Source organism: Mirounga angustirostris, unplaced genomic scaffold (genome assembly GCF_029215605.1).
Source record: "Mirounga angustirostris isolate CCGP_5_RB_7025 unplaced genomic scaffold, mMirAng1.0.hap1 SCAF_11, whole genome shotgun sequence".
Lineage (NCBI taxonomy): Eukaryota > Metazoa > Chordata > Mammalia > Carnivora > Phocidae > Mirounga > Mirounga angustirostris.
Window position 1 is genome coordinate 74245177 of NW_026991719.1, and position 23454 is coordinate 74268630.

Genomic DNA, 23454 nt, shown 5'->3' on the forward strand with positions numbered 1-23454 from the left:
CAGTCTTGGAAGCTCTGCATCTCTCCATCCATTCTAAATGACAGTCTTGCTGGATAAAGTATTCTTGGCTGCATGTTCTTCACATTTAGTACACTGAATATGTCTTGCCAGCCCTTTCTGGCTTGCCAGGTCTCTGTGGATAGGTCTGATGTTATTCTGATATTACTCCCTCTGTATGTAAGGAATCTCTTCCCCCTAACTGCCCTTAAGATGGTTTCCTTTGTTCTAAGATTTGCACGTTTTACTATTTCATGCCGGGTTGTTGGCCTGTTTTCCTTGATCTTGGGAGGGGTCCTGTCTGCCTCTAGGATGTGAATGCTTGTTTCATTCCCCAGATTAGGGAAGTTCTCAGCTATGAGTTGCTCAAATATATCTTCTAGTCCTCTCTCTCTCTCCACCCCCTCTGGGATTCCAATAATTTTGACATTGGAATGTTTCATGGGGTCACTTATTTCTCTGATTCTATTTTCATGGATTCTGAGTTGTTTTTCTCTGGCCTCCTATATTTGCTATCTTTAAATAACCCTGTGTTACTTATAGCATTGTTTACTGTTGGGCGCAATTTAATTGATTTTTGTTAGGTTTCTCTTAATTGGTTAAATCACTAACATCATAACCAGTTCCAGGCCTCTGATTGGTCAGAACTGTGTGTGCAAATCACAGCAAACATTGAGGAAGTAGGAGATGACAGCTTTATGAGTATAACTGATTTGGGGTGGAGCTAAGTTAACTGACTTGGGGCGAGGCTAAGGAAAGACAAAATGTCCACCCACTTCACTGTGCCATATGCTCCAAGGTGAAGAACAGAAAATAAAATCCTTTGAGGAGGCCTTTCCTGTTCAGGACCAGATGCAAATAAGTAAGTGGTTTTGCTAATGAGTAGCCTAGGGGATATTTTCTCTCTACTAGATCTCTCCCTTAGTCACCCCAAAGAAAACAACCTATGCAAAAGCAGTGTGCTTCCTGTGGAAGTGCAACTTTAAGCCCCTATCTTTCTCTAAGATCCAGATGATTCCTGCTTCTAAACTCCTGTTACATAGAAATTTATGAGCTTTCTCTGGAAATGAGGAACTATTTAATTGAGGATGTGCAGTGGGAAGAGGATTTAGGAGATGGAGGGAGGGGAAAGTAAGTTTAGGTAATCAGTGAAGAGTGATACATGCTAGGATTATAACAAGGAAGCAGCACAACTAGGGTTGGAATCCATTAGGCTCCAAAGTCAATATACATTTTTATTAGAATTTTCTAGTATTAGTATGCATTAGAATCACCTGAGGGCTATGTTAAAAATGTAAGTTCATGACCCCTGGATTTCTGAAGTCCAGAAATCTATATTTTTAACAAGTATCTTAGGTGGCTATGATACAAACAATCAGTGCACATACTCTGAGAAACATTTTGTCATAGCAATGGTTCTTGAAGTTTTTTGTTTCAGGATTGCTTTACTTCATTACATATTACTGAGGACCCCAAAGAGCATTTGTTTAAGTGGTAAATAGTATCTGATAAATAATAGCTATTGATCCTTAAGGTATTAAAAGTAAAAACTGAGAATACCCAACGTTTACATCAACATAGATGGGACTGGAGGAGATTATGCTAAGTGAAATAAGTCAAGCAGAGAAAGTCAATTATCATATGGTTTCACTTATTTGTGGAACATGAGGAATAGCATGGAGGACATTAGGAGAAGGAAGGGAAAAATGAGGGGGGGGGGATTGGAGGGAGAGATGAACCATGAGAGACAATGGACTCTCAGAGACAAACAGGGTTTTAGAGGGGAGGGAGTAGGGGGGATTGGTTAGCCCGGTGATGGGTATTAAGGAGGGCACGTACTGCATGGAGCACTGGGTGTTATACAAAAACAATGGATCGTGGATCACCACATCAAAAACTAATGATGTATTGTATGGTGACTATCATAACATAATAAAATTAAAAAAAAAAAGAAATGTTTAAAATGTTTATTAACTCATTTGAAAATACCAATTAATAAGGCCATTGCATTTTAACCTGATAACATTTTATGAGAAGTAATTATATCTTCCAAATTAAAAGTAGTTAGTGAACAGGATGTATTATTTTACAGTTCTAAATCTCTTTAATGCTGGCTTAATAATTCTCATATATATTTCTACATTTAATCTGTTGTGATATGATGTTTTGGTTGAAGTATATGAAGAAAATAAGGCCTCATATAAATAACATAGTTGGAAAAATGAGAACCTTGCAGACCCCCTGGGAGTATCTTGGAGAACCCCATGGGTCCTGGTATCCCATTTTGAGTTATAGTCTTAGAGTCGTATCTGTTTGTTGCTATCAGAAAGGTTTATATTAGTCAGTTCATTTTGGTCATAAATATTTAGAGATATCAAGGAAGGTAAAAAATTAATTTATTCCATAGATTGTTTTAGATTATTAAATTATTTCATAAAATTTACTCTAATACTTCTTTTATTAATTTACTCTGTAAATTTGACAGCACTATAGAAATATAAAATTAGGAGTCCAGATGTTGGAACAGAATTTGTTTCAGGAAATTGGGTTTCAGAACAATGATTCCATTGAGGGTAGAGGAATTTCAGCAATGGGGAAGAATACATTCGATGACCGATTGTAGGTAGGAAAAGTGTGATAACAGGGATCAATTTGTAGTTACTTACAGTAGTTATTTACAATTGATTAAATAATTATAATGGTGAGAAAGTGCTAATCATAACCTTTTAAGGAGGATTATTACTTTGCCTGAATAAAAGAACCTTTTGTTCTGGTCAGCATACCTTTTTATTACATTTTTTTGTTACTTTAAGTTTTAGTTTGGTAACCTAAACCTTACCACCAGTTTAGTGCAAAAACTTTAACAAATATTATTTTATATTTATTTTTGGTCAATGTGAAAGAACCTGAAAAGGAAACTGGAAAGGAGAAGCTAAAAATGTGAGAGGAAAACCAAGTAGTACAGTATGGAAAAGGAGGGTAATCTTACAGTGGAGAAATAAGACAAACACTACCTCAGGTGATCAACACATCTATCCTTGGTAGGATGTGATAAGAATGGTTCCTTACCTGTGTTCTTTCTTCCAAGAATTTTTTTTTTAAAGATTTTATTTATTTATTTGAGAGAGAGAGAATGAGAGAGAGCACATGAGAGGGGGGAGGTCCAAAGGGAGAAGCAGACTCCCTGCCGAGCAGGGAGCCCGATGCGGGACTCAATCCAGGGACTCCAGGATCATGACCTGAGCCGAAGGCAGTCGCTTAACCAACTGAGCCACCCAGGCGCCCATCTTTCTTCCAAGAATTTAAACCTAATTCCAACCATGAGAAAAACATCAGAGAAGCCCAAATTGAAGAGGATTCTAATAAATGTCTGATCGGTACTCCTCAAAAACAGTCAAGGTCATCAAAACCAAGGAAATTCTGAGAAACTTCCATAATCATGAGGAGCCTGGGAGACCTGGTGACTAAATGTAATGTGGTACCCTGGATGGATTCCTGGGATAAAAAAATGGCATTAGCTAAAAACTAAGGGAATTAGAATAAATAATGGACTTTAGTTGATATGACTATGTCAGTATTGGCTCATCAGTTGTGGCAAGTGTTTCATATTAAATAACAGAAACTGGGTACAGAGGATACAAGAATTGCAACTTTTCTGTAAATCTAAAAATATTCTAAAATTTAAAAATGTTTTAATAAAGCATTTCACTCAAAATGGATTAAAGACCTAAATGTAAGACCTGAAAATATAAAACTCCTAAAGAAAAACATGAGCAGTAATCTCTTGGACATTGGCCTTAGGAATATTTCTCTGAATGTCTCCTCAGGCAAGGGAAACAAAAGCAAAAATAAACTATTGGGACTATATCAAAATAAAAAGGATTTTTCGAAGTGAAGAAAACCATCATCAAAATGAGAAGTCAACCTACAAAATGGGAGGATATATTTGCAAATGATATATCCAATGAGCGGTTTATCTGCAAAATATCTAAAGACTTTATACAACTCAACTCACACACACAAAAACAAAAACAAATAATCTGATTTAAAAATGGGCAGAGGACCTGAATAGACATATTTTCCAAAGAAGACATACAGATGGCCAAATGACACATGAAAAGATGCACAACATCACTAATCATCAGGGAAATGCAAATCAAAGCCACAATAAGATATCACTTCCTGCAAGTCAGAATGGCTACTATTAAAAAAATAATAATAAATAGCAAGTGTTGGCAAGGATGTGGAGAAAAAGGAACCCTTGTGCACTGTGCACTGTTGGTGAGAATGTAAATTACTGCAGCCACTATGGAAAACAGTATGGAGGTTCCACAAAATATTAAAAATAAAAAAGCCATGTGATCCTGTAAGTCCACTGTTGGGTATTTCACCCAGAGAAGAAAACAAAAACACTAATTTGAAAAGATATATGCACCCCTGTTTATTGTAGCATTATTTACAAAAGACAACATATGTAAGCAACATAAGTGTCCACTGATAGACTAATGGATAAAAAAGCTGTGTGTGTGTGTATGTATAATGAAATATTAGCCATAAAAAAGAATGAAATTGTGTCATTTGTGACAACATAGATGGACTTAGAGGATATTATGTTAAGTGAAATAAGTCAGACAGAGAAAGACAAATACTGTATGATTTCACTTACATGTGGAATCTAAAAAACAAATCAAATGAGCAAAAAAACCAAACAGACTCATAAATACAGAGAACAAACTGATGGTTGCCAGAATAGAGAGTGTAGGGGGATGGGCAAAAGGGGGATTAAGAGGTACAAACTTCCAACTGTAAAATAAATTAGTCATGGAGATGAAAAGTACAGCATAGGGAAATAGTCAATAATATTGTAATAAATTTGTATAATGACAAATAGTATCTGCACTTATCATGGTGAGCACTGTATAATGTATAGAATTGTCAAATCACTATGTTATGTACCTGAAACTAATATAATATTGTATGTCAACTATACTTCAATAAAAAATTCCTTTCCTATCCAGAATTCATAATATATATAATTACATTATGGTATGTTAAATTACATTGAAATTTTTTAATAAAAATAGTAAAAAGCATTTTACTTCATTAGAATAAAAGCTAAACAATAATGATGATTTGTTTTTCTGAATACAAAATACAAAATGTTACTATATTACAATAAATAAGAGGATGAAATACTCGTTTCTTTAAACAACTAAAATTTATACTTAGAAATTCTACTGGGGTGCCTGGGTGGCTCAGTTGGTTAAGCAACTGCCTTCGGCTCAGGTCATGATCCTGGAGTCCCGGGATCAAGTCCCGCATCGGGCTCCCTGCTCCGCAGGGAGCCTGCTTCTCCCTCTGACCCTCCCCCCTCTCATGTGCTCTCTGTCTCTCTCATTCTCTCTGTCTCAGATAAATAAATAAAATGTTTAAAAAAAAAAAAAAGAAAAGAAATTCTACTGTTGGTGAGGTTGCAGAGAAAGGGGAACCCTCCTACACTGTTGGTAGGAATGCAAGCTGGTGCAGCCACTCTGGAAAACAGTATGGAGGTTCCTCAAAAAGTTGAAAATAGAGCTACCCTACAACCCAGCAATTGCACTACTGGGTATTTACCCCAAAGATACAAATGTAGTGATCCAAAGGGGCACATGCACCCCAATGTTTATAGCAGCAATGTCCACAATAGTAGTCAAACTATGGAACGAGCCTAGATGTCCCTCAACAGATGAACAGATAAAGAAGATGTGGTATATATACAATGGAATATTATGCAGCCATCAAAAAAATGAAATCTTGCCATTTGCAACAACATGGAAGGAACTAGAGGGTATTGTGCCAAGCGAAATAAGTTAATCAGAGAAAGACAAGTATCATATGATCTCACTGATATGAGGAATTTGAGAAGCAAGACAGATGATCATAGGGGAAGGGAGGGAAAAATGAAACAAGATGAAACCAGAGAGGGAGACAAACCATAAGAGACTCTTAATCTCAGGAAACAAACTGAGATTTGCTGGAGTGGAGGGGGGTGGGAGGGATGGGGTGGCTGAGTGATGGACATTGGGGAGAGTATGTACTATGGTGAGCACTGTGAATTGTGTAAGAGTGATGAATCACAAACCTGTACCCCTGAAACAAATAATACATTATATGTTAATAAAAAAATTAAAAAAAAAGAAATTATACCCTCTCAAAAACATTCCCTTCTATTTTATCTCTTGGATCTGCAATATTTTGATGCTGCTGTAAGCTTTTTGGTATCATTCTTAACATGGTAGAGACTGATCTTTTATTATTTGGCAGTTCTATAAAGGAAAGAAAGAGGAAGCATTATTTCAAATTCTGCACCTTTTCTTTAGAATAGCAACTGTTGTTCCATGACACGACTATGCTAGAGGGAATTCACACGAGGAGAATGGTTTCAACACAGTATATAGTTTTCTATCAGGTTGTTCCCAGTTAAACTAAGGGCAGTAATTCCTCTCTCAAAGTAGTCATGTTAACAATTAAAATAGAATGCACTCGTGCTTGAGTTTTATTGAGAAGAACGGATATCATGTCACGTACACTTGATAGAGTTAGATATTTTCAAGAAATTGTGAAGCAACATTAAATTTCTTCATTAACTCTATCTGACTCCTATTTGGCCTATGGATTAGATTGTTCTGTGGCTGTTCTCTATCTCATTCTGTGTGGAATGGCAAAACATACTGTGATAATTTAAGGTATTGTTAGCATATATGTGTAGACAATTATTTTATAATTTAGTAAATTCATTACTATCTTAAATCCTTTCAGTAACTTTATAAGAGGCATTTATTTCAGTAGCATGTTATTTCAATTTAGTTTAACTAGTGTGAACAAAGAACAGTAAGCTTCTTTTTTTTAAAGATTTTATTTATTTATTAGAGAGTGAGAGAGGAGAGGCAGTGAGAGAGTACAAGTGGGGAGGAGAGGGAGAAGCGGGCTCCCTGCAGAGCAAGGAGCCTGATGCGGGGCTCAATCCTAGGACCCCAGGATCATGACCTGAACCGGAGGCAGACGCTTAACTGACTGAGCCACCCAGGTGCCCCACAGTAAGCTTATTTTTATAGGAACCTCATCCAAATGTCCAGACCTTTGCAAAAGAGTTTCAGATTAAGTGCTTCAGATTAAGTCTCAGAGTGATTACCAACTAATTTGAAAAGGTTTTTCAACTAAAGTGCATGTGTCTGTGAGAATTTGTCCACAGACATATCACTGAAAGTTCAATGAAATTATTTTTAAAATAGAGTAAGTCTCTAAAGCAACTAGCTTTGGCGATATTTACAATAAAAATTTCATTGTGAAACATTAAAATATGCCTTTAATTAACTAAAATTCATAGACTTTTACCAGAACATGTTCATTGAAAAATAGTACAGATACAATCACTTTCAAGAAGGAGAAAATTATATGATGACTGATTTTCAAGAGTGTAATAATGTCAATATTTTGCATTGTATTTGGCTTTTTCTTTTCACCTCAAGACCTTAACATCTGTTATTCCTTCTGCTTGGAACATTCAGTCAACTTTGGCTTTTTTACTACTCGCATCCTGTTCAACTCCTTCATCTGGCTAGCTCTGATTTACCCATCAGGTCTCAGATTATGTTAGGGTCTGAGAACCGACCTTCCATTCTGAATTAGGTCCCTCATTATAGCTTTCACTAGCATCCTGTACTTTTCCTTCATCATTCTAATCATGGTTATAACTACATACTCATTTTGTTAATATTTGTGTAATGGCTACTACTTTACTAGACCGTAGTCTCCACGGCATATAACATAAGTGTGTGGTACATAATAGAAGATCAAAAGGGAATTGTTTATGTTGCAAAATAATTTCTTGATGGTTATTTTTTATTTCATTATTTTTATTTTTTATTTTTTTATTTCAAGTTTTTATTTAAATTCTAGATAGTTAACATATATAGTGAAATTGGATTCAGGTGTAGAATTTAGTGATTCATCCCTTACATTTAACATCCACTGTTCATCACAAGTACCCCTTAATACCCATCACCCATTTAACCTATCCCCCACCCACCTTCCTCCACCAAACCTCAGTTTGTTCTGTATAGTTGAGTCTCTTATGGTTTGCTTCCCTCTTTTTTTTCCCTTCCCTATGTTTATCTGTTTGTTTCATAAATTCCACATATGAGTGAAATCATATGGTATTTAATGTGGAATACCATATTGCACAAATTGCAAAAAAAATTGCAAATGGCAAAATTTCATTTTTTGATGGCTAATATTCCATTGTATGTGTGTACACACACACACACACACACACACACCTCACAACTCCTTTATCCATTTCTCAGTTGATGGACTTTTGGGCTCTTTCCATTATTTGGCTATCGTTGATAATGGCTGCTATAAACATCTAGATGCATGTGCTCCTTCTAATCAGCATGTTTGTATCCTTTGGGTAAATACCTAGTAGTGCAATTGCTGGATTGTAGGGTAGTTCTATTTTTAACTTTTTGAGGAACCTTCATACTGTTTTCCAGAGTGACTGCACTAGTTTACATTCCCACCAACAGGTAGGAGGATTTCCTTTTCTCTGCATCCTTGCCAACATCTGTGGTTTCCTGAGTTGTTAATTTTAGCCATTCTGGTAGGTGTGAAGTGATAACTCATTGTAGTTTTGATTTGTACTTCCCTGATGATCAGTGATGTTGAGCATCTTTTCTTGTGTCTGTTAGCCATCTGGATGTCTTCTTTGGAAAAATGTCTACTCATGTCTTCTGCCCATTTCCTAACTGGATTATTAGTTTTTTGAGTATTGGGTTTGATAAGTTCTTTATAGATTTTGGATACTAACCCTTTATCAGTTATGTCATTTGCAAATCTCTTCTCACGTTCTGAAGGTTGCCTTTTAGTTTTGTTGTTTGTTATCTTTGCTGTGCAGAAGCTTTTTATCTTGATGAAGTCTAAGTAGTTCATTTTTGCTTTTGTTTCCCTTGTCTCTGGAGATGTAACTAGTAAGAAGTTGCTATGGCTGATGTCAAAAATGTTGCTGCCTGCATTCTCCTCTAGGATTTTGATGATTTCCTGCCTCATATTTAGGTCTTAAATCCATTTTGAATTTATTTTTGTGTATGGTGTAAGAAAGTGGTTCAGTTTCATTCTTTTTCATGTTGCTGTCTAGTTTTCCCAACACCTTTGTTGAAGAGACTTTTTCCCATTGGATATTCTTTCCTGCTTTGTCGAAGATTAGTTTACCATATAGTTGTGGATCCATTTCTGGGTTCTCTATTCTGTTCCATTGATCTATGTGTCTGTTTTTATGCCAGTACCATACTATCATGATGACTGTAGCTTTGTAATATAGCTTGAAATCCGGATTCATGATGCCTCCAGCTTTGCTTTTCTTTTTTAAAATTGATTTGGCTATTTGGAGCCTGTTGTGGTTCCATACAAATTTTTAGGATTGTTTGTTTTAGCTCTATGAAAAATGCTGGTGGTATTTTGATAGGGATTGCCTTAAATGTGTAGATTGCTTTGGGTAGTATAGTCATTTTAATAATGTGTGTTCTTCTAATCCATGAGCATGGAATATTTTTCCATTTCTTTGTGTCTTTTTCAATTTCTTTCATAAGTGTTCTATAGTTTTCAGAGTACAGATCTTTTACCTCCTTGGTTAGGTTTATGCTTAGTGATCTTATGGATTTTGGTGCAATTGGAAATTGGATCGATTTCTTGAGTTCTATTTCTGCTGCTTCATTATTGGTGTATAGAAATGCAACAGATTTCTGTACATTAATTTTGTATCCTGTGACTTTGCTGAATTGGTATATGAGTTCTAGCAATTTTTTGGAGGAATCTTTCAGATTTTCTACATAGAGTATCATGTCATCTATAAATAGTGAATGTTCGACTTCTCCCTTACTGATTTGGATGCATTTTATTTCTTTTTGTTGTCTGATTGCTGAGACTATGACTTCCAGTACTGTGTTAAATAACAGTGGTGAGAATGGACATCCCTGTGTTGTTCCTGACCATAGAGGAAAAGCTCTGTTTTACCTCATTGAGGATTATATTTGTTGTAGGTCTTTCTTTATGGCCTTTATGATGTTGAGGTATGTTCCCTCTGTCCCTACTTTGTTGAGGGCTTTTATCAAAATGGATGCTCTGTTTTGTCAGATGTTTTCTCTGCAACTATTGAGAGTATCACATGGTTCTTATCCTTTCTTATATTAATGTGGTGTATCATGTCGATTGATTTGTGAATATTGAATCAACCCTGCAGCCCAGGAGTAAATACCACTTGATCATGGTGAATAATTTTTTTAATGTAGGGTTGAATTCGATTTGCTAGTATCTCGTTGAAGCTTTTTGCACCCATGTTCATCAGGGATATTGGCCTGTAATTCTCCTTTTTAGTGGGGTCTTTGTCTGGTTTTGGGATCAAGGTAATGCTGGCCTCATAGAATGAGTTTGGAAGTTTTCCTTCCATATCTATTTTTTGGAACAGTTTCAGAAGAATAGGTGTTAATTCTTCTTTAAATGTTTGGTAGAATTCCCCTGGAAAGCCATTTGGCCCTGGACTTTTATTTATTGGGAGATTTTTGATTACCGATTCACATTTTTGTGGGTTATGGTTCTTTTAAAATTTTGTAATTCTTCGTCTTTCAGTTTTGGTAGTTTATATGTTTCTAAGAATTTATCCATTTCTTCCACATTGCCCAATTTGTTGACATATAATTTTTTATAATATTATCTTACAACTGTTTGTTTTTCTGTGGTTTTGGTTGTGATCTCTCTTCTTTTGTTCATGATTTTATTTATTTGTGTCCTTTCTCTTTTCTTTTTGATAAGTCTGGCTAGTGATTTATCAATTTTTTTAATTCTTTCAAAGAACCAGCTCTAGTTTCATTGATCTGTTCTACCAGGGTTGTTCTGTTTCTATATTATTTATTTCTACTCTAATCTTTATTATTTCCCTTATTCTGCTTGCTTTAGGCTTAATTTGTTCTTTCTTTTCTGGCTCCTTTAGATGTGTAAGATTAAGTTGTACATTTGAGACTTTTCTTGATACTTGAGGTAGGCCTGTATTGCAATATACTTCCCTCTGAGGACCACTGTTGCTGCATCCCAAAGGTTTTTGACTGTTGTCTTTTCATTTTTGTTTGCTTCCCTATATTTTTTTATTTATTCTTTAATTTCCTGGTTAACCCATTCATTCTTTAGTAGGATGTTCTGTAACCTCCATGTATTTGTGGTCTTTCCAATTTTTTTCTTGTTAAATTTAAGTTTCATAGTGTTGTGGTCCAAAAATATGCGTGGTATGTTCTCAATCTTTTTGTACTTGTTTAGGCCTGATTTGTGACCCAGCATGTGATCTATTCTATAGAATGTTCCATGTGATGTGCAGTCCAAAAGAATGTATATTCTGCTTCTTTAGGATAAGATGTTCTGAATATGTCCATTAAGTCCCTCTGGTCCAGTTTGTTATTCAAAGCCATTGTTTCTTTGTTGATTTTCTGCTTAGATGATCTGTCCATTTCTATAAAAGTCCCCTACTATTATTGTATTGTTATCGGTTAGTTTCTTCATGTTTGTCATTAATGATTTATATATTTAGGTGCTCCCAAGTTGTGGGCATAAATATTTACAATTATTGGATCTTCTTGTCAGATAGACACCTTTATTTTGATATAGTGCCCTTCACCATGTCTTGTTACAGTCTTTGTTTTAAAATCAACTTTGATGTAAAGATAGCTACTCCAGCTTTCTGTTGATCTCCATTAGCATGATAAATGGTCTCTATTCCCTCACTTCCTATCAGCAGGTGGCTGTTGGTCTGAACTGAATCGCTTGTAGGTAGAAGATGGATGGGTCTTGTTTTTTCTTTTTGTTTTTGTTTTGTTTTGTTGCTGTTGGTGTTTTATCCATACTAATGCCCTATGTCATTTGTTTGGAACATTTAATCCATTTACATTCAGAGTGATAATTGATAGATATGAGTTTAGTGCCGTTGTATTACCTGTAAAGTCATTGTTTCTGGAGATTTTCTCTCTTCCTTTCAAGTCTTTGTTGCTTTTGGCCTTTCTTTTGTACTCAAAGAGTTCCCTTTAATATTTCTTGCAGGGCTGGTTTAATGTCACAACCTCCTTTAGTTTTTGTTTGTCTGGGAAACTCTCTCTCTTTCTTTTCTGAATCACAGTCTTGCAGGAGAAAATATTCTTGGCTGTATATTTTTCCCAATCAACACATTGAATATATCATGCCACTCTCTTCTGGCCTACACAGTTTCTGTACACACATCTGCTGCTAAATTTATTTTTCTTTTCTTGTAGAGTAGGGATTTCTTTTCCCTTGTGCTTTTGGGATTCTTTTCTGATCTCTATATCTTACAAATTTTATTATGATATATCTTGGTGTTGGCCTACTTTTGTTGATTTTGATGGGAGATCTCCTCCTTCCCCATATTAGGGACATTTTCAGCTATATTTGCTCAAATAAACCTTGTGCCCCTTTTTCCCTTTCTTCTTTTTCTGGGACTCCTATGATACAAATATTACTATGTTTCATGTAGTTGCTGAGTCCCCTAAGTCTACATTCATGATCCAATATTTTTCTTTCCCTCTTCTTTTCATCTTCATTTTTTCCATAATTTTATCTTCTATCTGACTTATTCATTTCTCTGCTTCTTCTATCCTTGTGGTCATTACATCCAGTCTGTTTTGCATCTCAGTTATAGTATTTTTTTGTTTCAGCCTGACTAATTTTTACATCTTTTATCTCTGTGGTAATGTACTCCCTGGTATTTTTTATGCTTTTCTCAAGCCTGGCTAGTATCCTCATGATTGTTGTTTTAAATTCTGGTTCAGACATATTATTTATTTCTGTTTTGATTAGATCTCTGGCCATAACCTCTTGTTTTTTCTTCTGGGATGAATTCCTCCATCTTGGCATTTTATGTAAGTCTGTCTTCCGTGTGTTAGGAAAGCCTGATATTTGTACTGCTCCTGAGAGTAATGCTATATTAAGAAGGGGTCATATACTGTCTAGGGCCTGAAGCTTCAGGAAGTGTTTCTGGTGTATGTGGTGTACACTCTGCTCTTATGTTTTGGCTACTGTCTCCGTCATGTCTGTCCTCTGCAGAGTTTCTCCTTGCCTGCAGTTTGGAGTGTTTGAACCTTATCCACCATGTGGCAAGTTTTAACTAGGTGTGTTTTGGTCTGCTTGTTGAAAGAGGCTAGATCATATTTTCCCTAAAGCTGAACTTTTGCAGCACTCTATGGTCTTGATGGGTGCGGCGTCTTGGGCTGTTCTTCTGGGGGAGGGGCCTGCTGCTACTCCGACTCTTAGGCACACTTGCCCTAGTGAAAAAGCACCTGCAGAATGCAGGGAGGTGGAGCTTGATGTAAGTGGCTCAAGTCTCCACTATGGGCACTATGCTGCTAACTGAAGTCCTTTGTGCTGATGGGCAGGGGTAAAAATGATAGCAGCCATGTCTCTCATCCCCAGACAGGGGAGTTCATGCCTGCCACTGTTCAGGAAGCCCTTGCAGAAGAGTGAAAAAATCACCCCTCATGTGTCCCAAATATCCCTCAGATCCCTGTCTTCTCCTTATTTGTGTCCAAGCCATCTGCTCACAGAGCGCCTCAGTGCTCCTATATTTTATGTGAGGCATGCTAGCTGTGTTTCAAAACTCCAAACTTTAGGGACCTGGCGTCTCACAGACCAGTGGTGATCCTCTGGGGGAGGGTCTTGCTGCACTGTGGCTGTTGTTGATTTGTCCCAAAAGGGCAGTTGCACGAACATATAGGGCCTTGGAGTTTATGATAAAGTGCAGGAAAGAGCTGGTGTCTAGATTAGCTGCCCTCAGCAGCTGCCTCTGCTCCTATGCTAATGAATGGGGCAGCTCAGTGGTGCCCATCAGCTCTCTTGTTCCCAGAGAGGCAGTGCCACCTCCAGGAAGAGAAACTCTCTCTCTCCCAGTGCATCCCAGGGGATCCTCAGACCATGTTCTCCATTCCTAGGCCTCTGCCCTCCTCCACTGGAGCACATCTACATCTGCCAGGCTCCACCCTGGCAATTGCATGGACTTTTAAAACTTCAGACTTTGAGCTCTGCTGCTTGTAAAAACTTGTGATTATCAGCCCCTCTCGTTTTCCCCATCAGTGGTTTTGGGGAAGTGTTTTTCTTGTGCTGTGCCTTGTATCCACCCCCCTTCTCTCTCTCCTTTCTCCCTGATCAGGACTCCCTCCCCTCTAAGGCACCAGCAATTCTTTTCTCCCCCAAATCCCATCTCCATACCACCTACCTTCCACAGTGTGGCCTTTTTCCTCCCTCTAGTTGTGCATTTTGTTCTCTTACCTCAGATCGATTCCCTGGTGTTTCAGAATGATTTGATATTTATCTAGCTGTGTTCCAGGGATGAAGCAAGCATAAAGTCCTCCTACTACTCTGCCATTTTAACTCCTATCCAGATCAAAAGGGAATTATTTTGACAATGAATGAACACTGAATTATTATAATACTCAAATTATCAGCAGGACTGTCAAAATTTGTATCTAATCTCTATACAAAATTAACATACTTCATACAAATAAATAGGGATATAGAGAATCAAGTTTCTCTTCTGGAATAGAAAAAAAGAATTTTAAATTCTAAAGCAAAGATTATTTGAGCAAGAGAACTTTGGTGGTGTTACTTTTTCTTTTTTCTCAGTGTGTTTAATCTTCTGAGAAAAGACCACACACATTCTGCAGTTTTGAAGGCCTCCCACACTTACCTGCAGCATCCTCTCAGGAATTTTAGTTATTGGTCTCAAAACTTACCTTGACCTGCCTTAATTTTAGTAGATGACCTTGGCACCTACCACTGAGTGAAAATGAAGGCCATTATGTGAGAAATACTTCATCTTTTTCCCTTTCATTTCTCCCTCCACAAAAAAAAAAAAAAAAAAAAAAAAGCCCTGCACCTATACCATCTCTTTATTCTTTGCATCTGTTCTTGCAAGAAGAAGCATTTCCTTCCTGTGACTTTGAGTCCTCTCTGCTTTCTCTACAGTTTTGCCACATTAGTTATTCCCTCTCTTTTCTATCTCCTTTTTTATTTTCTTAAAACTCTCTCATTATACACCATTCTTCTTTTTTTTTAAGATTTTATTTATTTATTTGACAGAGAGAGACACAGCAAGAGAGGGAACACAAGCAGGGGGAGTGAGAGAGGGAGAAGCAGGCTTACCGCTGAGCAGGGAGCCAGATGAGGGGCTCGATCCCAGGACCCTCACCCACCCAGGTACCCCTATAACTCCATTCGTCTTGTCACCCTGTGAATCTGTTCAAGTTTCTTCAGTGACAAAAACAAATACAAAAAAAAAAATCATTTTCTTTAATTCTGCATCCTTCATGATAGTTACCATCTTATCTCTTTATTTTTTTTCTCAAATGTATCTTTATACCCTATATCTCTACCTTCTCAACTCCCATTTAGTCTTTAAAGTCTTTAACCTGTGGTCTTCTGGCTTCTGCCCTCACTGTTTAATTGAAATTGTACTAGCAAAGGTTACTAATGATTTCTTCATAGCTAAATTTAATGGATATTTTCAGATTTTATCTTACTTGATCCATCTGCTGTATTTAATATTGTCCATGATATCTTTTCTTCTCTGGATTTTTAAAGGTAAAGATGACACCTGCTCATTGTAGAAAATGTAAACATTATAGAAAAACATACAAAAGGAAATTATGCCTCCCCAATATGCAGAGATAACTGATATTTACATTTGACGAACTGTTCACTCAACAATATGTTGTGGATATTGTATTCCATTGTATATATACACTATAATTCACATAAGCTGTTTTATATTTTTTAAATTTTTAATGATTTTATTTATTTATTTATTTATTTATTTATGTATGTATGTATATATGTATTTATGTATTTAGAGAGTGTGTGTGAGCAGAGAGAGGGGCAGAGGAAGAGGGAGAGAGAACCTCAAGCAAACTACACATTTAGCACAGCCTGACGTAGGGCTCAATCCCTTGACCCTGAGATTATGACCTGAGCCAAAATCAAGAGTCAGACACTTAAATGACTGAGCCACCCAGGAACCCCAAACCTGTTTGTTATTGATGGACATTTAGTTTTTTTCCAAAATGTTTGATATTTAAAAATTGCTCAAATTAAATTCATGAACACACATCTTTGAGGATTGTTGTCCTCACCTTGAAACTTTATTCTCCTTCCCTGTGTTTCTGTAACTCTTACTTTTTTTTCTGATAGCAATCTAGCTCTTAACATTCTAGCTAATTTTCTGAAGTCTTATTTATAGGCTTTACTCTCTCTGGCAACCTCTTGCATCTTGTTAAATTGGATCCAATGCTCAAGTCTTTCTTCATCTGAAATCTCCCCAAGGTAATTTAATTTTTCTCTCATGTATTTAGCCTTCACTCAGTGACTGCCAATCCTACATCTCTAATTCAGGTCACATTCCAGCATGCCAACACCCATACATCTGATTTTCTACATGCAGCTCCATTCAGATGTCTCATAGGCACCTCAAACTTTATGAATCCAATATTGAATGTAGACCTTTCCTTAAAGTCTGCCATTTCCTATATTACCCAGTCATTGGCATTGCCTTATATCTATGCTCACAAGCCAGAATCTTGTCCTTTCTCACTCTCACCCTTTGTATACAATTAGTCATTAATTTTAGTGTAATCATCTCAACATTTCTCAGGTATCTTCCTCTCTCTATTCAAAATGCTGCTGATTTTATTTTAGACCCTTTCATTTCTTGTCTGAATGAATACTTAAGTGATCTCATTGCCTTCATTCTTACTTGCATCCAATCCAACTTCCATGCTATAAAAAATTGTTTTGTAAACACTCAAACATGGTCATATCATTCTCCTGTTTAAAATAGTCATTATCTCCCAATTAACTTCACTTTAAATGCGGTAAACTATCACCAAGGGTCGCTGTAACATCTGTGACATTGAGCTTATGATGAGTAGGTATGTTTGGTTGATTTACAGGGTCAGAGTCAGGATGGAGATTGACAGGAAAATCTATGATATATCTGATCATCTTTTGCTTCTCTTTAAAGGACTTTGTTGGCTTCCTAACAACTATATATTTTAGAGGGGTTCTGTGATCAGGCTATTTCCTGTCTATGAGTCCTCACTTCTAGCCACTGCTTTCTTGAAATTTAGGCTGCATCAACACTAAACACATGGTGCTCTTTCATATCCCTGTGTTTTTGTGTTTTGTTTTTTTTTTTTTTATTTGAGAGAGAGAGAGAGAGAGCATGAGAGGGGGAGGGTCAGAGGGAGAAGCAGACTCCCTGCCGAGCAGGGAGCCCGATGTGGGACTCGATCCCGGGACTCCAGGATCATGACCTGAGCTAAAGGCAGTCGCTTAACCAACTGAGCCACCCAGGCGCCCCTGTTTTTGTGGGTTTTTTTTCACATTTTGTTTTCTCTGCCTGGAATGTCCTTCATGTCTTAATTTCCAGGATAAACTTTTATTCTTTAAAATCCTGTACAGACATCACCAATTCTAGGAAGTTTCTCTAAATACCCCTTTCTCCCGGAGCCATACACCCATCTATCCATTCATTTGTTTATTACTGAACCAATATTTATTGAGTACTTAATGTGAGCCACATGGCATGTTAGATACTAGAAACACCATGGTGAATAAGAAAGATTAAACATACCCTTTACTCTTCTTGGCCTTATATTTAGTGGTGGACACATACACACACACACACACACACACACATCCAAATAACCAGACAAATAAAATAATCACCAGTTTGCTAAATGTTGTGCATAAAAGATGCAAAGATCTGTGATACAAAATAATTTGTATGAGGGGCAGATGCAAAGGCAGCATGCTTTAATATAAAGTTGATGCATATGAAGTTGCTGGTATTTGTTTCTGTCCCATTTAATTGGCAGTTTTATGTAGTTCAACCTAATAATTTCCTTACGGAGGAATTGACATTTAAACTGAGCCCTGGGCACCTGGGTGGCTCAGTTGGTTAAGCATCCAACTTTTTTTTTAAAGCATTCTCCCTATTTATTTATTTATTTATTTATTTATTTATATTATGTTCAGTTAGCCAACATATAGTACATCATTAGTTTTTGATGTAGTGTTCAACAATTCATCAGTTGCGTATACCACCCAATACTCATCACATCCCGTGCCCTCCTCAATGCACATCACCCAGTTGCCCCATCCCCTCAACCACCTCCCCTCTAACAACCTTCAGTTTGTTTCCTGGAGTCCAGAGTCTCTCAGGGTTTGTCTCCCTCTCTGATTTCTTCCCATTCAGTTTTCCTTCCCTTCTACTGTGGTCCTCTGTGCTATTCCTTATGTTCCACGTATGAGTGAAACCATATGATAATTATCTTTCTCTGCTTGACTTATTTCACTTAGCATAATACCATCCAGATCCATCCATGTCAATGTAAATGGTAGGTATTCATCCTTTCTGATGGCTGAGTAATATTCCATTGTATATATGAACCACATCTTCTTTATCCATTCATCTGTTGAAGGACATCTCAGCTCCTCCCACAGTTTGGCTATTGTGGACATTGCTGCTATAAACATTGGGGTGCATGTGCCCCTTCTTTTCTCTACATCTGTATCTTTGGGGTAAATACCCAGTAGTGCAATTGTTGGGTCATGCAGGCTGGTGCTGCCACTCTGGAAAGCATCCAACTCTTGATTTCAGCTCAGGTTGTGATCTCAGAGTCATGAGATCAAGCCCCGCATTGGACTCTGCTCTGGGCTTGGAGCCTGCTTAAGATTCTCTCTCTCCCTCTGGCCCTCCCCCCTCTCTAAAAATAAATAAAATAAAATGAATACATACATACATACAAATAAATAACCTGAGACCTGAAGAATGTAGTAGCATGGGTCATGATGGCTAAGCTTGGAGCTTATCATGTCCCAGAAACCAAGAGAAGATAAGAAAAGATAGAATTGAGAAAAGGGGTGATGAAAGTGAGAGAGAGGGGTGCCTAGGTGTCTCAGTCAGTTAAGTGTCTGCCTTCGGCTCAGGTCATGATCCCAGGGTCCTGGGATTGAGACCCACCATCAGGCTCTCTGCTCAGCGGGGTGTCTGCTTCTCCCTCTTCCTCTGCCTACTGCTCTAGCTTCTGCTCTGCCTACTTGTGCTCTCTCTCTGTCAAATAAATAATAAAATCTTAAAAAAAAGAAAAAAAAAAGTAAGAGAAGCAGGGCAGATCATATAGGACCTTTATAGGAGTCTGGATTTGATTCTCATTAAAATATAAAGCCACTGTAGTATTTTAAGACCTGCTGGTTGTAGTGTGGGGCTGGAATGGAAGAGAGTAAGGGTAGAAATAAGGATATCAATTAAGAAGTTGATGTAAAGAGGCAATATAGTGTTATGTCAGGTGTTCAGGGTTTGGAGTCAGGTTGCCTTGGTTTAAATCCTAGTTTGGACATTTATTAGCTGTTACTTTATGCAAGTTACTCAAATTCTCTAAGACTCAGTTTATTCATCTGTGAAATAGGGATAATAATAGAATCATCCTCATAGAATTAGTCTAGAGATTGAATGAGATAATCTGTTACAAATCACTAAGCAGTCCCGGGCAGATAACACTTAATTGATACTAGAGATTAATAGTCCAAGTGAGAGGTGATAGTGCCTGTACTAAATTGGTGACAATATATCTGGAAAAAGTGAATGGATATGAGACCTATTGTCAAGGCTTAAACAGCAGAATATAGTAATGGATTAGATGTGAGACTTGAGGGAGAGGATTTTTCAGGTATGCCTCCTAGGTTTCTGTCCGAGTGGAGTGGATTGTGCTGCCCTCTCTTAAGTTGGAGGAGATCTGCCTCATATAGAATTTAGCTATAGAAATTTCTCTTTTTATACTAAATAAGTCCAAATGAAAAAAAGGAAAACAGTATCATATAATATAAAAGGAAATATTTATTTAAAAAATCAGGTAAGTCAGAATTGTACATAAGTTATATAAAATACTTTATTTTAGATCCATACCACAATATCTTGAGTATGCAAAAGTCTTAAATGTGTATATTCTTTATTCCCAAGGTCTAAGATTTTGAAAATTTCTACTGTACTATATGATAGATAGTGAACAATTAAGCTCATGTGTTTATTTTGTCTTATATTAAAGGCATTTTGTAACCATTCCTTTTGCTTCTCTAACAGAATGGAGCCTGCTTGATATACCAGCAGGTGAAGAACCAAAGGAGGGTTTATCTTTATTCTTCTTAGCATTGAGAGTCTGCTCTTGGAACCATCAGGCACCATGGGGAAGCGGGATAATCGAGTGGCCTATATGAATCCTATAGCAATGGCCAGATGGAGGGGCTCAACTCAATCTACAGGCCCAACAATACAAGATTATCTGAATCGACCAAGGCCCACCTGGGAAGAAGTGAAGAAACAATTAGAAAATAAAAAGAAAGGCTCCAAGGCATTAGCTGAATTTGAAGAAAAAATGAATGAGAATTGGAAAAAAGAATTAGAAAAAAGTAGAGAGAAATTATTGAGTGGAAATGAGAGCTCTTCTAAAAAAAAAGAAAAAAAGAAAAAGAAAAAGAAGAAATCTTGTCAGTCTTCATCTTCTTCTTCATCAAGCTCTGATTCTTCAAGCAGTTCAGATTCTGAGGATGAGGAAAAGAAACAAGGAAAAAAGAGAAAGAAAAAGAAGAACCATTCATACAAATCATCAGAAAGCTCTACATATGAATCTGAATCAGAGAGCAAGGAATCTGTGAAAAAGAAAAAGAAGTCGACAGATGAAACAGAGAAAGAAAAGTATATTAGAAGTCTCAGCAAAAAAAGAAAGAAGACTTATCCTGAAGATAAACCCTCATCATCAGAGTACTCATCAGAATCAAATTATGAAGAGGAAGTGCAAGCAAAAAAGAAGAGAAGACATGAAGAGCGAGAAAAAGCAAAGAAGAAGAAGAAGAAACAGCACAAGAAACATAGTAAGAAGAAGAAAAAGAAGTCAGGTTCAAGTCACAAGTCAGGATAACAAGAAAAAAATTAAGATTTTCCTATTTAAAAAACCAAGGATTTAAGGAAATTTCAACTGTGAATGTTAGGGCATATTTACCAAAATGCATGAATTTCCTTGTGTTTGTAGAATATTCCTGGACTGAGTGCCAGTCATATGCCACTGTGCCAGAAAGGGCCATAATCATTGCCTGCAGCATAAATATATAATTTTGTTGTATGTTTTCCCTTCCAGGGTTAATTCTTCTGAGAGCTAAAACCCTGTTGTTCATACTAGTGGTTAAAACATTTGGATTTTGAATTAAAATGTTTTAGATAATAATTTTGACCCCCCAAATGTATCTAATTTAAAAGTATCTAATTTGGATATATCTTTAAAATATAATCAGAAATATCTAGACAACTATAGTTGACGTTTTTGAAGCATGGACTTAATGATGTCTCAGAATCCTTACTTTTGAAAATTATTTAACTTCTTAATAAACTTTAGTTTACATGGGGAAAGGGCTTGTGGGGGAAAAAAGAGTTTGCTATCACTTTGGCTAGCTGAATAGTGTGCCTTTGATCTTTACACATCCTATTTTTGCCAGTGCAGCGGCCATTCTTTTCTTATTTAGTGAAATTCTGGGATGTTGTATACTGCTTCAAGTGAACAAGAAGACAGAAAGTATAAGCCCCCAGTTCTGTGAAATTTACCTCCACTTTAGCAGTACTGAATAATGTTTAGCATTAGAGTGTTACATTATTTGAATTAACTTTGATACCCTTTGGAGGGGAATCATTTTAAATAAACCCTGGTATTTTTTGATTAATAAAGATTCTGAAATATTTTGCATGTTTTATACTATTAATTTTTGATTATCCAGGGATGTTCTATACAAGCAGTAATCCTTTTTATATGATTTATGCTTAGGATACAAGTTTGTAATTTCTTAATCTTACTATATTTCGTTACTAGGTTTAATTGCACACTTGACAAAATATTTAGCATGTAAAAAGAAGGTTTTTAAAAAAATATTTAATGCCTTCATATTGAAGCTTGTTTACTCTAAGCAAGTTAAGTGCCAGACCTCTAGTACGCTATGTGTCTTGTTACATAAAACTACTGCCAAAATCTTAGTAAGTATGCTGTTTAAAAGTTCAGTGTGTTAAGCATTAGTATTGAATTAAAATAGGAATTCAGTTTAGGACATAATGACATCATTGATCTTTCTGTGTCATATTTTACTAAGATTTGGTGACTTGTGTTTGTTTACCATTAATGCTGGAATGAGTTGAGAATTATTTTTATTTTACGTATTGATATATCAGAGTAATACGAATCATCAATTGATGTCTCAAAAAAGAACCACCTGTTACAGAGGATGTGCTAATTGTAATGTCATATTTACAAAGTATTTTGGCATGATGAGAGAATCAATAGCCATTTTTTAATAACTGATTTCATATCAGTTCCCTTGAATCACAGGTAAAGTTATTATAAAGATAGAAAACATCAAGCAAATAAATATTGACTCCCCAAATTTTTGCAGTTGAAATACCAGAATCTCTCAGAAAGGCTCTTGGAACATTATAAATGTGATGTCATGTTAGATCACCTTAAAGCTTCATAACTTTAGTTGTTTGCTAAAAAACAAACAGACAAAAAAAAAACCCAAAACAAAAAACTATATATGCTGATAAAATATATATTTAAGGGGTATTTTATAACCACATAGAGTTTTCCAAAATTGTTTTTCATTAAAATATGAGAAAAGCTTATATTATTTGTAGAATATGGCAAAAACATTAACAGCTTACCAAATATCTGTGTGCTCCCATTCACTTCCTAGCCCCTTGTAGATAGGTAATGCCATTTGACTACTTCTAGCAGAGGGATTGCAAAAATTGTAAACAGAAATGAGGTGTCATTTCAATACTGGAGCAGAAAAATGTCCTGTATGACCTTCCAGCTCTCTCAATGTACTCCAAATGGTGTACCTACAAGATAGAGGCAGCCTGTATCTCTAAGTTACTGTTTATAAGGGACCTGCCCTGAAGAGCTGATGGACTTGCAGGGAACCTTTTGGGAGTAAGAAATAAACTGTTATATGTTAAGCCACTGAGATTTTGGGTCTTTTTTATTACCACAGCATCACCTAACCTAATTTAATAGCATTCTAGAATGTCTATTTTGTTATTTACATCAAATAATTTATGTATCTTCTATCACATCTTTCTTTAGATTGTTTCAGAGGTGATCGTTTATGCCATAGTAGAAGGAAATGTTATTTTGTTTGCATTGGTTTTTATGTAATGACTGAGGAGGAGGGTGGTCTAGAATAACATTGTATGCTTACCAGCAGTGCTGACTGTCTGGAAAGTAAAACTATTTCATTATTTCTCTGATTATAGCCAAAATAATATTCCAGTAAAGGGTTCAG

At 36.4% G+C, this 23454-nt stretch overlaps 1 protein-coding gene across 1 annotated transcript in view; it reads left to right on the plus strand.

The window, feature by feature from the left end:
• The window catches only part of FAM133A (family with sequence similarity 133 member A), a 48523-nt gene extending 25414 nt beyond the window's left edge, over nt 1-23109 (plus strand). Inside the window, exon 3 of the mRNA XM_054512629.2 lies at nt 20216-23109. Coding sequence (XP_054368604.1) covers nt 20316-21050 — 735 coding nt within the window. The 5' untranslated portion in view covers nt 20216-20315 and the 3' untranslated portion in view covers nt 21051-23109. The remainder of the gene's footprint in view (nt 1-20215) is intronic.
• The last annotated feature ends 345 nt before the right edge of the window (nt 23110-23454 follow it).